Here is a 14,531-nt window from a genome sequence, read left to right as displayed (position 1 = left end):
TATCAGGTGTTCCTACGCCAGCAAATAAAAAAAAATTTTAATGCTTGAATATGTGCGTGTGTATGTGGGTGTGTGCGCAAGCAAGGAGGATATGAGATTAAAATATAATTGAAAGTGACTGATAGATTATTTATTACACGCAAAAGTATAAATAAAATAGATGATAATACCCCAGAAATTTTGAAGTTTTTCAACAAATATAAATTGAAAAACGCCTGTGAACTATAACTTGAAATTTCAAAGAAATCAACAAGTGAGTATGTAAGAAAGAAACGAGGCATTAATCATTAGTTCTTATATTATTTTGTTATTATTGCGTGATTTTAGTTCCTATTATGTCAACAACTAATTAGTATTTTCTTTTTAACATTTGTTGCACAAACTTGACCGTGAACTTGGATTTTAATTTATTGATTATTTTTTTAATGTTTGAACGTTTATGTGATTCAAAATTTTTACAATATTATCAAAAAAATTTAAGTTAACAAAAAAATTTATTTTTTAGTTAAAATAGTATTTCATAACTAATAGTATTTAAGACAAGGTTATTTTATTGGTCAACAACATGACTTATGTTTGTTTGTTAGCCAAATAAGATTGCCTATATAATAAAATATTTCATGTAGTTTATAATTATTGAAAATAATAATAAGTTTAAGAGATTTCTACATTTATTGCATATCACTTGCTCTATATTTAACAAACCATCTGCAACCATTTTGATATGGGTATTATTTTGTATTTGATTGGTGTTGATTACGCCATACGAACCGTGTTATTTATACGAATTGTGTTATTTATCTCAATTAATTGTTGCGATACGTTATATACAGGAACTGTTACATTAATTAATTGTTTTTTAAACGTAATCGAAAACATAACATTTTCATAAGATTATTTGCACACATTCGTCTATTTCCTATAAAGAAGTAAAAGAATTATATTCGTTTTTGTGGCCGAGTCCTGACACTAATCATATTTTATTGTTTTTTCTTAAATGAAATTGCGTTAGCAAATCAATTTGCAAATCTATTCAATATTAATTTTACATTCCAGCTTCATGTTTGCGGAAGATAATTTTTTTTTTTAAATTGAACAGTGAAACGCAAGCGTGCACCATTTTTTAAATGTAGACTTAATCTAATGATATTTCTATAAATTTTTAGATCTCTTTGGCCATTTCCTATTTCTAAAAACTCGCAAAACAGGCGGACAGGCATTCATTGATAAGCATATTTTGTACACATTCTATGGTATTTCCGTAGTGTATTATTGACTATAACAAACGAAGTCACAAACTTGAATGCTTTCATTCATCGATTGCAGTTATAAAACTTTATCTCTATATAGTATATTAGTATATATTCCTTTGATTCCGTTACTCATTTATTTTTAAATCAATAACTTTGATTCTTTTGTAAATTTTCGAGCGAATCAATTTCCAATATCACTTTGAATAAATTTTCATAAATTTCAAATCAAAACGTTTATTTTTGTGATTTTTAGTTTTACTGCAAGAATTACATCAACTCTTAGAAAATTTCCCAATTTTTTTTAATATTTGCCAAGAATTATTAAATATTGAAAACATATATTTCGTTAGACAATAAAATAGTTTACCGGTTTGATTTAATCTTTGGTTTTTGTCCGAATTTGAAAAACGTCAAAATGGTCGAGTGTTCGTTATGTTCGTTGATGAGTTTTTTCGGTAGCAGTTTGTATAATATTGTCTCAACCGCTTTGGAATATCCAATCGTGGTATTTCTGTTGAGTCTAACTATAGCAGCCATAATCATATCAAATGTTCAAACGGCTCGAATGATTTGTGATTTCGGTAATGCGGCTAAAAACAATTTCAATATAACGCCAAGGCCCAGTAGTAGTAATAGCCTTGGCAACTTAGGTAATAACTTTGACTATGGTGCCGATAGGGGTAAGTACTGTTAAACGATGAAATCAATAAAATTAATGATCGTTTAGATAATCATGAAATTTAAGGTCCTCACACTTGGCGTTGCTCGGAATCAAATCAGTCTCCCATAAATATAATTGATGAATATGTACAAAAATTTCCCATACGTGAGTTACTAACCTGGAATCATTATGATGATTTGCCGGCTGCTGTAATAATTGAAAATAATGGGCACACTGGTACGCTTCTGTTTGTATACCAATTAATTGAGTTTCAATTTTTTTTTTTTTAATATCAGTTGTTTTGCGTGCCTGCTTTTCGGGCAATACACCCACTTTAAACGGCGCGGATTTATTAGCCAGCTATACTTTTGTAGAACTATGTTTTCGTTGGAGCGCACTTAATAGTGAAGGTTCAGAGCACATGGTCAACTATCGCAAATTTCCATTAGAATTACAAGCCATGCATCGTACCGGTCCGTCGGGTGATTGTACCTCAAGTTATGATATATTAATTGTTGCCTATTTTTTTGAGGTTGGCCTTACATTTTTTTGTAAACTTTCATATCCTTTAAGCATAAGAATTCATCTTTCAGATCTCCGCTAGTAATCTTTATTTGGATCCAGTTATTCAGCATTTGCATCGCATACAAAGACCTGGCGCAAAAATTGAAATTCAACCCTTTCCTCTTACTTATTTGTGTCATCAATTTCGTACTGGATTTTATAGCTATGGTGGTTCCTTAACTGAACCACCTTGCTATCAAGGGGCCGAATGGTTTATATTCCCTGAACCATTAGCTATAAGTGAACGTCAACTTTATGAATTCCGTCAAATATTGTGCTCTGATGGTAAAACACGCATCGTACGCAATGCACGACCCGTGCAATCTATTAGTCGTTCTCGTGTCGTAAATCTAAATCAATACAATCCAATAGGTGCTTGCAATATGCCTGAGTCAAGTGTTTGTGAGGAAAATTGTGCAGGGGATGAATTCATGGATTAAGAAAAAGCAACGCCAAAAGAGAAGAAAAAAACAAAAAATATATATTAAAGAACAAAAAAAAAACGAACAAAATAGTAAATAATATACGATCGTAATGCCTTCCACCACACCTTTCTCAAGTAATTCTTATATCGTTAACATTTAAATTTTCACATTCTTAACAGTTATTGTAATTGAGTCAGAGAAGTGAATAAATATTCCTTGCTTTTTTTACTTTGTTTCTACAGCAGGGATTCACCGGCATATGCTATATATTTTATTTAATTAAACACAGTCTATTGAAGGTCTTATTTTATCCGGTACTACTACAACATGCTTTAATGCTTGGAGGTAAATCAATGTTCGGTGAAATAAGAAAAATTCTCGTGGTTGATTCTTCACGGCACTATTGATTCATCTAATAATTGAAAACCTAATCAATTTATCATCGACAGCCAAGACACTGAATAACTATAACCGATATGTACGGTTGTCAGATTATGAATGAAAGTATGGTTAATTTTATTTCAAACCGGTTAAATAAGAAATATTCTACCGATTAACTTTTCGCAACTTTTACATATGGCAAGATAAGTGAGCGGCAAGTTATCGATGTCCATCGTCCATAATAACTTTTCGGTGATTATAAATGTTTCTGAGTAGTACAGGAAACTGTCACGCCTCACTGATATTCATGCCCCACTTCATGTTGGTGCCGATCAACAAACCGGTAACTTGTTCACTTTAAAATATTTGTCAAATTTTCTTATTTTCATAAGAACCTTCCAATGTATTATCCATTTAGCTTAGGTTTATTAGTCGTGTTATGCCTACTTTCAAAAAAACTTGGTGTATTAAAATAACTAATCTCTACGTACATTTCTAAACTTTTTATCAGAGTTTCCAATAATTTGTGCCAAACTTTTAATTTCTCCATTTTTGCGGGTATGATTTGTACCAGAAGAAGACAACTAGATGTACAAACAGATTTGCATGGTTTTAGATTTTTTCGATTTTAGAGTTCAGGCTGATCAAAATAAGTACAGTTCTAGCAAGTATCTGGTACGCGTTTGGATGTCTTGGAATGGCAAATCTAGTTGATTATTCTTCATCGGTGGATATAAATCCCCATTATTTTCCAACCGCATCCACTACAGTGACTTAGAAATGTATTGGAAATGTTTATTTTGCTAAACATAGCTGGATTGACGTAACTTATTCAAGTCCATCGTGTTCTGCGGTTTTCGTGAGTGTCATCAACGAAAGCTGATGGCGTTAATAGACGCAAATATACTAATTTTGTGAAAATTTTACAAAACACAGAATTATTTATTATAAATGCCCTCATGGGGGTACATACATTTCCAATCAGTGTGAATTGCTACAGCCATTTAATAATAATATTTGCCGATATCTGCTACGAACTGTCTAAGTTTGCTGAAGTTGAAATTCAAATTTGAAGAAAATAGCCTCTTTTTAATTTTACACATATTATATAAAACCCATCTAGAAATTAAATGGAGGACATTTGCGATTTATGGGTTCAAGATTTTTTTACTTTGCGATGGTCCCGCAAAAATATAGTAATACTTTTTCCATTGACCAATTAGATCATCGAATTGTCACGCAATTCTTTCACGATAAAATGGCTGCGTTGCGAGTATTGAGATTAGTAAACTCAAGACCGAACTTATAATTTTTTTTATGTATGCTATCAGTCACAAAACGTAAATAGTTCTACTTTGTCTCGCGTGAATGAAGTACGTTGAAACGTCTCCTCATAATGTATGGTAGCTTTGTCCGAATTAAAAAAGAATTTGGCATATACATATGTACTTTACAAAGAGACATGGTTTCAAGTTAAAGCGAAATAAAACAAAATTATTTATTTACTTAGCAAACATTTGAACGTGAAACACTTTGAAAATGTGAAATTGCTTAGCATTTAGTAAATTGATACAAAGAACAGATGAAAATTCAAATTTCTTAAAAAATGCAACAAAATTCTACTGAGCAGTTATTAAGTCAAACAATAAACTTAACTATTTTAGTGGCAGTTCATAATTGTTAATAAATCTTCCATTACAAATAAAGTTTTAAAATCACATTTTATAAAAATCTAAAACGCGGATAATCCGTAAATAAAACAACAAAAATCAATCCGAAAAATGATTATCTTTTTATACTCATCAACAGAGATAATCGTTTTACATGTAACTTCAAAAATAAAAGCTCATAGGCTAAATAGTTATAAAATCAAACACCTGGCCCAAGGTGATTTTCCTGATGCCAAAAAATTTTTTTATTCGGGATAAATGAAACCGATTTTAAAAAACTTATTCACAGTAGGTGTAGAAAAGAAATTACTATGTGTGTAAAAGAACTATTTTAATCGCCGATTATTATTTCCTAACCTAAAAAAGAAAAAATAAATAAATACAAAAATAAAGAAACTCGAAACAAAAAACCTGTATGAGTGCTTGACTGGATATGAGGTGCAGTCGAATATGCATCTATGTCAGTGAATTATAGATTGAAAAGGAAGCCGATTGTTCTATTTATATTGACTTACAATGCAACAATAGTGGTTATGCACCATCTAAGGTGAATATAAGAAAAAACGTTCTTTATTGATAGAAAAACGGGTCGTCATCGAAGTTATATCATCAAGCTTATGCATAGTTCGGGATGGTTTTCTAGCAAATTTTGTCTGAAATATTTCTACGCATACACATTTCCTATTATGAAGTATTATAAGTTGAATAAAATCTGTAACTTTTGCTAATACTTTTAGGGAGAAATTTAATAAAGTTCCCAGCAGTGCAAACAAAAACTGTGTTTCGTTGTTTTTCTTTTTTGTTTTTAACAATCACTCATTTATTTTTTTATATGTTAGAAGCGCTGCATATTAATTGGATGCCATTAAAAAAGGTGCGTGCCCGAACTCTTTGTGAACTGTTGATGGGTAGCTTTGGGTCATCGAAAGGTTTCTCGCTTATCTCGTCCAGTCGAGTTATTACTGATACTAGCTCAATCAAGACTTCAATAGAGTTCGTCAAGTATTTAGCAAATTGAGAGATCGGATTGTTTCGAGGTTTATTATTTCTGTCTTTCCCTTTACAACAAATAAGTCAAGTCCTATAGATCTTATATGTTAATATGAATAATGATCTTAAGAAGCCCTCACGTTAAGAAATGACACGATCTCTCAAATCTCTGTACGCGCTTGTGCATATGATTATGAATGAAACTTATAAGTGAATTCTGATTGTGTGAAATGTTAAATATTTTTAATTAGCATAATTTTATATTCATTCATGCGACTTCAAAATCGACAATGCACAAAGGCATCTGAAGCTTCTTATATATGTCCTCAGTTTAAATTCGTAGATCAACTTTGACAAGCGAGAAAACGCTGAGTTAAATCTTCGTTATCAGTTGACTGAATCCATGGTATACAAATTGCGAAGTATGTCAGTTATTGCAAAAGAAACAAAAAACTGGTTTAAAAGACTTGTTTTACGCTTTGATCACGTCCATTCTCGTACTGATGGTCTTGGCAATGTCAACAATCACTAAGAAATTGAAAAAATTGTTGTTGATAGCTTTTAACCTATAATCGACATTGGTCTAAAATTTGTTATAAATACACTATCGAAATTTCGATGCTTTCACATTTTCTCTTGAGTTTGGCGACATTAAGAATTAAAGGGCAGACTTTTTATTGCGTTCCTCACGGGAATATTGAACTATTTCTCTTACCCATGACTTTATAGGCCTGAGCGGTAGGTGTCGAAGGTATGCTGCAAACTGAATATAGTCTTTTGCCGTTTTTAACTCTGACAGTGTTCATCTGTTTCAATTTCAAAATACTTATAATTCTTTTTAAGTTTTTATTTTCGTTAAGGTTTAGCACTTCAAGAATACTTTGCTAAAGTCATAAATTTTCAAAAGTTTTTCTTCGAGCGTGAAAAAGCCCTTATAATTTTATTTCTATAACTTTCCGTTAATTTGACAATTGTACAAAGATCGATACGAAACACTTGTTTGTGTTACACAAATAGGTTTTGTAAATAATTCATTTATTTATAAAGTGCTGTCTTTGGTATAATTGACTTGCACATTTCCAATTGCCTTTGCATCCACGTTTCCAATTCCCACACTTGATTGATAAAAGGTATCAATACCAATACAATCATTCATCGTCATAGTTACAATATTATTTACTTTAAACCCACCATCTCAAAACCCCATTACCTTGCACATTTTTTTCTTTTTTTTTATTAAATGTGCTCAAATCAGCTAATCGACTCTTTCCACCGTCCTCCTTTTTTAACTAGCCCTAGGATATATATATACCGGGTTGCAGACTAATACAGCTTATAAGCGGATTTAAGTTTTTATAATTTTTTACTGAAGTTGTGCATAGTTCACATAATTCCTTGCAATTACTTTCACATCATTTTTTGCTATGAATTGTAACCGATAGCTTGTTGTTTATTTTGGAGTTACTTGTAGACGAATTAGTTTTTATTTAAATTTTTTCAACCACGAGTTTTTCAAGAAGGAGTACAAAGAGGTAAATCGATTAAGAACTTTATGCAGGCCAAGAATTTACATATTTTCTACGAATATCTGAGTTATAAGCGCAATGATAATCCCAGTGCATTTTTATTCTGGGATGCTGGGTGTGAACCGTGGGGGAAAGAATTTCAAAAATTAGCTCTCGATCACTGAAAGACGGTTTTTCATCTATCTCTCACGTAAATTTCTAATTAATTAAATTCAGTTGTCATTAGTAGCATATGCATGATTTATTGTTTATTCTTTAATTGAGGATAATTAAATAATTGTTTTTGGTTATTTTAATATTATTTCAACTTTTTTATTTTTTGTTAACAGATTCTTCTTGTCTGCTCACGCAGCCCTATTAGTTGAATTTCGGACTCAGTTTTTCCGTTAACGTTTGACATAAAAGTCGCCATCACGACGCTGTTCATTTGGTGGAAGAACAAGCAACACCTGTATGTGTTGAACGTTAAAAAAAAATCTTATAATCCTGTTAATCTCACTTAGAGAACATTTTATTATTAATTTTATTATATAAACGCACACATAAAACTATGCCTGTACAATCACCCATTGAAATAAGTAATCGCATCATTGAACATATCGATGACATTGATCCTTTGGAATACCATGGTCATTGGGAACCTGTAGGTATAGCCCGCGTACAAAATACCGGCACTTCAGCTGTGGTAACATTTGGGAAACGCAAATGTCTGCCATACATAGTTGGCGGCTGTCTCGGCCAAGCGAGATTTATATTCGAACAATTGCATTTTCACTGGGCAGACACTGACGATTCAGGATGCGAACATACGCTGGAAGGCAACAAATACTCAATGGAAGCTCACGCTGTACACTATAATGCCAAATATAATAATTTTACAGAAGCCAAAAGTAAGCCGGATGGTCTGGCTGTGGTGGCCTTTTTTATACAGGCTTGCGGTGAAAAAGATTGTCCCGAATTTAGGAAAATCTCTGAAGGTATACGAATAGTACAAAGAATTCACACCAGTGCCTCACTGGACTCGGGTAAAGAAATTTCAATTGAAAAATACTTTTCTTGCGTTATCCATATTTCTTTTGATTTTTCGAAGATTGTTTGTCTTGGATAGGATTACAAGAACTAAGCAAACATTACTACACTTATAAAGGATCCCTAACCACGGCTCCCTATTTTGAAACTGTTACTTGGATAATATATCGTACTCCAATTTATGTCTCTCGAGGACAGGTACATGAACATATATCTTATTTATTACATTACAATATTTATTTTAACTTTGATCTATTTTTATTCATTTAGGTAAACGTCTTTCGCAATTTGCAATCCTGTCCGAAAGACGAAACCAAAAAAATTGTTAGCAATTATCGCGAAATTCAAAAATCAGAAAAAATTCCAGAAATTTATTTTGCGCGTAACGCCAAACCAAAGTCAAAATTATGATTTAATTATTCTTTGAAAGGAAAAGATTTTTTTGTTGTTGTATAGGGGCTATTGGAAGTAATATAATTTTTTGTTGAATTGTTCTTTTTTCATATGAACATTATCACCTTTAATATTATTATGTTAATGGTTTTTTTTTTTATAATAAGAGTTTATAATTTTTCTTTTTGCTTAAAAGGAAAGAAAATTATACGAACAAGTGCACTTTAAAGTATAATAGTTTTTATGAACATATGCAATAATTTTTATTATATATACATAAATAAAATCAAACGTTTGGAATTGTCTTTAAGCAAGTTTCTTAACATATTTTTCTTTCTTCGAAAGCATTTCGCGATCTTGTTTAATTTTGAATTCAGGTTTTCACGATGGGTATATAAAATTATTCCAGCTTAATCTAACTGAACCATCATCTCTACAAAAAAACAGTCGTTATTTTTTGAATAAAACATACTTTTCTATTCGCTACCGGATATTGTCGTTACATTAAATTGGTGCTATCCGTTTTGAGTAATGCAACACTTAGAGGCTATTTAATTTAATTCTTTGGTTGATAATATCGATTTTTTGGGATCACTTAGGTGCAATGGCTGTTAAATACACTCTCTCATTCTTATCGAATTATGCGAAAGCAAACCGGCTCACATTTGGCATTGCTATTGGTTGTTCTGAGTTAGTGTTGTTTGTTGGAAGTTAAAATAAATTCCAAACAAAATTGTTTACTTGCAAACATCTGAGCCAAAAAAAAAATTAACAAACAAAAGCAAAATCTATTGACGAAAAAAGTTTGAATTAGCCATAAAAACAAAAATTGCTAAACAGAAGGAGCTATATTCTTTATTAGTTTAATTCATTTAATCTGAAGAAAAAAAAAAAATAAATAAATAAAAGGAAATTTGCGTTTGTGAAAAGTAAGCAATACATTGTTTACCTAAAATATTAGGTAGTATGCCCCGACACATCATTTTATGGAAGAGGATTAAACATCACAACGACGAATTGTTATGGAGAGCTTTGTGGTGTGTTTCCAACCTACTTACCCTACTTAAAAGCGTGTAAGACAAAAAAGAAATGAATTAGTGTCAACAATTTCACTATAAATTTTTTTTTTATTTCTATTTCGTTAATATTCATTTCATTAATACATTTCATAACAGAAATAAGTACATGTATACATTAAATGTATAAATAATAGACACATAAAAAAATATAAAACCTAAAATTCAAAGTTTGCTAACATAAAGCATTAAAATGATCTTCTTTTCGATCCAATTAGAGCAGAAACATGAAGGATTTAACTAAGTTGTTGGGGAAATCTATTAAATTTAATTTAGAACTTATATCATCAACAGTTCGTTTAGCTTTTCACGCCCCTGGGCAAAGCTGTAGTTGCTGCACTTTATAACTTATATCTTAAGCAAGTTTTTATCATTCCCATGTCCATACTGCATCTTTGTTTTATGACGCCCATTCATAAAATATAGTGCTTATATGCTTCTATTGCAACGTGTTGGTTGTCATTAATTAATGATACCAATAAATTTGTAATATTTTAATGTACGTTTATGTTTGTTTACCGATTATTCTCTCATAATTAGCTAGACTAAAAACAATAGCGGCTTAAGTGAAGGTTAAAAATTCTGCCTATTAAGCTAGAACATAAAAAATCGTTTAATTCAAAAGAAGGCGGTTGATATCAACAAACTTGCAGTTAAAGGCGTTGTCAAGAAACTTACATTTAAAAGCTTTTCTGCCCCTTCGGCCAAATTCTCGTTTTTATCCAGATCATCATTTGATTGAAGATTTCCAGTTCACAAATTTTTAAATACGGCCGCCGACACATAAATAATTAATATTAATAATTCGCTAGAAGAATCCTTATCATCATTGCGGCGGAACTAAATTAACGCGCACGTTGAAAACCGTAGATGTATTGTTTTAGGGAATAATACGATTGTTAGCTTCGCAAATTTAAAAAATGCTCCATAAAAATACTTTTTTTCTTATAATTAATTGATAGATTTCGTCTTTTTCTTTTTAATTTTTCTCTTTTTTTTTTATCAATTTTTTCGTTAAATATTCGTCCACTGTTTCATTAATAGCTGGTTTGTTGGTTTATTTATCAGAGTGGACAACCACCTGTTACTATTCGAATTTTAACAGCCATAATAAAATATAGCTCAACTGGCTTAGCCCATCTTCATTCAAAATAACAAAAAAATAAAAATAAATAAAAAAAAATAAAATATAAACAGAAACATTTCTGCTTTTTTTACCTATGCATCATAGCAATAAAATTGACACGAATGTTTTATACGCGAAAATTAACAGGTAAGTTGGCTTGGTCGTGAACAAAAATTAACTATTAGACACGTGATCCCCCTGCAGGTGTTCGTTAACGGGCGACGGCAGAACTTTGTGCCGCTCATTCCCTTTCAAAAAAAAAAGAAAGAATTTCGTAAAACAGAACTACCAAATAAATGCTTGATTGTGGATGAAATTTCCCGAATAGTGTTATATAACTATGGTAAAATTTTAGACCCGTGGGTCAGAGCAATGCTACCGCTTATTATTCTGGGAACGAGCACATAGGGTGATGTGTTTTGGATAAAACATGTACTCAAATTATCGAAACTCGTACAAACGAGTACAAGGAATACTTCAGTGTAACCTTAACTACATACCAAACTCTATTCCTTCTTTTCTACCTCCGTCACACATCATCCTTCCTAATCGCTACCCTACTCACATCATAAATGGCCCTTTATCTTGAGCTAAGAAATATAAATATTAACGCAGCAAAATTCTGGAGGTGAACAAAATCTTATTTTACATGCAAATAGTTTATAGATAATCGTATTGCAATCGACAGAGCTGTGGCACAATGTGGCCGCATCTCAAATTTTAAAAATTTTTTAATTGTGTTTGCCCAGACCTGGAAATATAAGGTCGCCCCATGGATAATCGTAATATAAAGTTGGAAATAAGCATTGGCAACCCAGTCTTATGAATTCGCTGTAATTTTGACATTTATAAATAATAGAATTTCGTTTAATAAATTTTGGTATATCGCGGCTGGCCATCAGTTAGATCATTAGCTTGAACCGCTCCGCATCAATTTGGGTCTACTTATAAACTCACACTTTTATTTTATGAATTATATTTAATAAGCAATTGGTCTTCAACATAATTAAATAAAAATAAAAGCGATAATGTCTAAAGCTTCATATAAAGTTGGTAAGAATTCAATGATTTTTTTCGCTTTGTGTAGTATTGGGAGAAAAAGCACGTTTTTATTTTTTACATTATAACAGCTGATATCAAATTGGCTGATTGGGGACGGAAGGCTATTCTTATTGCGGAAAATGAAATGCCTGGTTTAATGGCTTGTCGTAAGAAATATGGTCCTTTAAAAGTTTTGAGTGGAGCTAGGATAGCTGGTTGCTTACATATGACTGTACAAACTGCTGTCCTTATCGAGACATTAGTTGAGTTAGGTGCTGAGGTAAGTACTGCAACTAATAAATGAAAAACCGACCATATACTCTATCCCGGCATAAATATATATTGTTAAGAATTTAGTCTTTACACGTTTATTCACTTATCTGTGATTGCAGCCAATGCTAATGACGATTTTTTTTTTTTTTTTTATTGAAGTAAACAAGATGATAATCTTATGAAAGAGGTCAAACGTTATTGAATAGTATTAAGTTTTCAATGTTACGCAAATTGCTCTTTTCTTGCTTCTGTAAAGGTTCAGTGGTCCAGTTGCAATATATTTAGTACTCAGGATCATGCTGCAGCTGCAATTGCAGCTGGCGGAGTTCCCGTCTACGCCTGGAAAGGCGAAACGGAGGAAGAATATAACTGGTGCATTGAACAGACCATACTTTTCCGGGATGGCAAACCATTAAATATGATATTGGATGACGGCGGCGATTTAACAAATTTGGTTCATGAAAAATTTCCACAGTACTTGCCTGGAATCAAGGGCATATCTGAAGAGACTACGACGGGTGTTCACAATCTGTATAGAATGTTTAGAGAAGGGAAGTTAGCTGTGCCTGCTATTAATGTCAATGATTCCGTAACTAAGGTATGTTTTGAATGCACACAGGCGGGTCCTAATAGCTTGAAAACCCATATAATAGATCAACTTTAACAGATGTTTTTGCCATTACTTTAGAGCAAATTCGATAATTTATATGGTTGCCGGGAATCTTTAATCGATGGCATTAAACGCGCTACAGACGTTATGATTGCTGGCAAGGTATGTGTGGTCGCCGGCTATGGGGACGTGGGCAAAGGCTGTGCTCAAGCGCTAAAAGGTTTTGGTGGACGCGTTGTTATAACAGAAATCGATCCAATCAATGCTTTGCAGGCAGCCATGGAAGGCTATGAAGTAACGACTATGGAAGAAGCTAGCAAAGAAGGCACTATTTTCGTTACCGCCACTGGCTGTGTCGATGTTATTACCGGCGAGCACTTCAAAAACATGAAGGACGATGCTGTTGTTTGCAATATAGGCCACTTCGATTGCGAGATCGATGTAAATTGGTTAAACGTTAATGCCATTGAAAAGGTAAACATTAAGCCGCAGGTTGATCGTTATACCCTACCTAATGCGCGTCATATAATTGTGTTGGCTGAAGGTCGTCTGGTCAATTTGGGTTGCGCTCATGGTCATTCCAGTTTTGTGATGTCCAATTCTTTCACAAATCAAGTAATGGCGCAAATCGAACTTTTCACTAAAGTGGGTCAATATGCAATCGGTGTTCATATGTTGCCTAAAATATTGGATGAAGAAGTTGCCCAATTGCATTTGGAGAAATTGGATGTAAAGCTCACCAAGTTGACTGAAAAGCAATCAAAATATTTGGGAATACCACAAAATGGGCCGTTTAAACCAGACCATTATAGATACTAAATGTATTTTTAAATTTTTTTCGAATTTTGCATTGAACATTTTACCTTATACTGCTTTTAATAAGGAATTAGGGAAAGCTACCGAAATAAAATTTATATTTTTCTTAACTTGGCCAATGGCAACACAATTTGTTCTTTCTGTTATGGAACAACTTTGATAACCAGCATGTAAAAACATTTTTTTCCATTTTACACAAGCTTTGCAATTTCATTTGAAGTGCTATAAACATATGTATACGCGGAAAAAAAATATTTCAGAGATATATGGAAACGTACTGACGTCTAATGAATACATTGCTTTGAAAATTTCGAAAATGCCCTTTATGTACGCGATTCCCGACCTGAAATAAGAGATAGAAGTTCTAAAATAGAAATAACCTATTGCTGAATACTTCTGAATGTTGAAGACTAGGTTTAGTATAGTATATTTTGCCATATGTACGAAATAGAAAATTTGATCAGATTCCCTTCAGAGTACTTCCTCAGTATGTAAATCTGAAAACGAGCGTAAAGCACAACAAAAACCTAAAAGCATCTCAACTCGATCGTCATAGCAACCGCGTTTGTTCCGCTGACTATTTTTTTTTTTTTGATAAAAACTTCAATTTATTTTCTCTTGCTATCATTTGTTTGTGAGATATTTTGCTTACAATTTGTTACCGTTGTTCCTAATCAATTTGTTTAGGCGTAAGTTA

At 32.2% G+C, this 14,531-nt stretch overlaps 3 protein-coding genes across 4 annotated transcripts; all 3 read left to right on the top strand.

Annotated features, from left to right (window-relative positions):
• The first annotated feature begins 213 nt into the window (after positions 1 to 213).
• Positions 214 to 7,884, top strand: LOC119637613 (carbonic anhydrase-like). 2 transcript variants are annotated; one of them, XM_038033786.1, is made up of 7 exons: positions 313 to 728; positions 1,604 to 1,933; positions 1,999 to 2,151; positions 2,211 to 2,446; positions 2,508 to 3,037; positions 3,146 to 3,248; positions 7,800 to 7,884. In XM_038033786.1, exons 1-5 carry the CDS (start codon positions 725 to 727, stop codon positions 2,916 to 2,918), a joined length of 1,134 nt encoding a protein of 377 aa, XP_037889714.1. In that variant the 5' UTR covers positions 313 to 724; the 3' UTR covers positions 2,919 to 3,037; positions 3,146 to 3,248; positions 7,800 to 7,884. The 2 variants fall into 2 exon arrangements, with proteins under 2 accessions (XP_037889715.1, XP_037889714.1); XM_038033787.1 differs by lacking the exon at positions 313 to 728 and adding an exon at positions 214 to 253 and having other exon boundaries at positions 2,508 to 3,248.
• Positions 7,885 to 8,006: 122 nt separating this feature from the next.
• On the top strand, positions 8,007 to 8,957 carry LOC119637614 (carbonic anhydrase 2). The gene is made up of 3 exons (XM_038033788.1): positions 8,007 to 8,495; positions 8,561 to 8,697; positions 8,770 to 8,957. The coding sequence occupies exons 1-3, from the start codon at positions 8,021 to 8,023 to the stop codon at positions 8,908 to 8,910; spliced, it is 753 nt and encodes a 250-aa protein (XP_037889716.1). The 5' UTR covers positions 8,007 to 8,020; the 3' UTR covers positions 8,911 to 8,957.
• A 3,024-nt stretch (positions 8,958 to 11,981) lies between these two features.
• On the top strand, positions 11,982 to 13,944 carry LOC119637564 (adenosylhomocysteinase-like). Its single transcript, XM_038033669.1, has 4 exons — positions 11,982 to 12,147; positions 12,225 to 12,415; positions 12,665 to 13,006; positions 13,097 to 13,944. Exons 1-4 carry the CDS (start codon positions 12,123 to 12,125, stop codon positions 13,835 to 13,837), a joined length of 1,299 nt encoding a protein of 432 aa, XP_037889597.1. The 5' UTR covers positions 11,982 to 12,122; the 3' UTR covers positions 13,838 to 13,944.
• Positions 13,945 to 14,531: the final 587 nt, after the last annotated feature.

The sequence above is a fragment of the Glossina fuscipes genome, unplaced genomic scaffold (assembly GCF_014805625.2).
Source record: "Glossina fuscipes isolate IAEA_lab_2018 unplaced genomic scaffold, Yale_Gfus_2 60, whole genome shotgun sequence".
Taxonomy (NCBI): Eukaryota; Metazoa; Arthropoda; class Insecta; order Diptera; family Glossinidae; genus Glossina; species Glossina fuscipes.
This window is presented reverse-complemented; position numbering and strand designations above follow the sequence as displayed.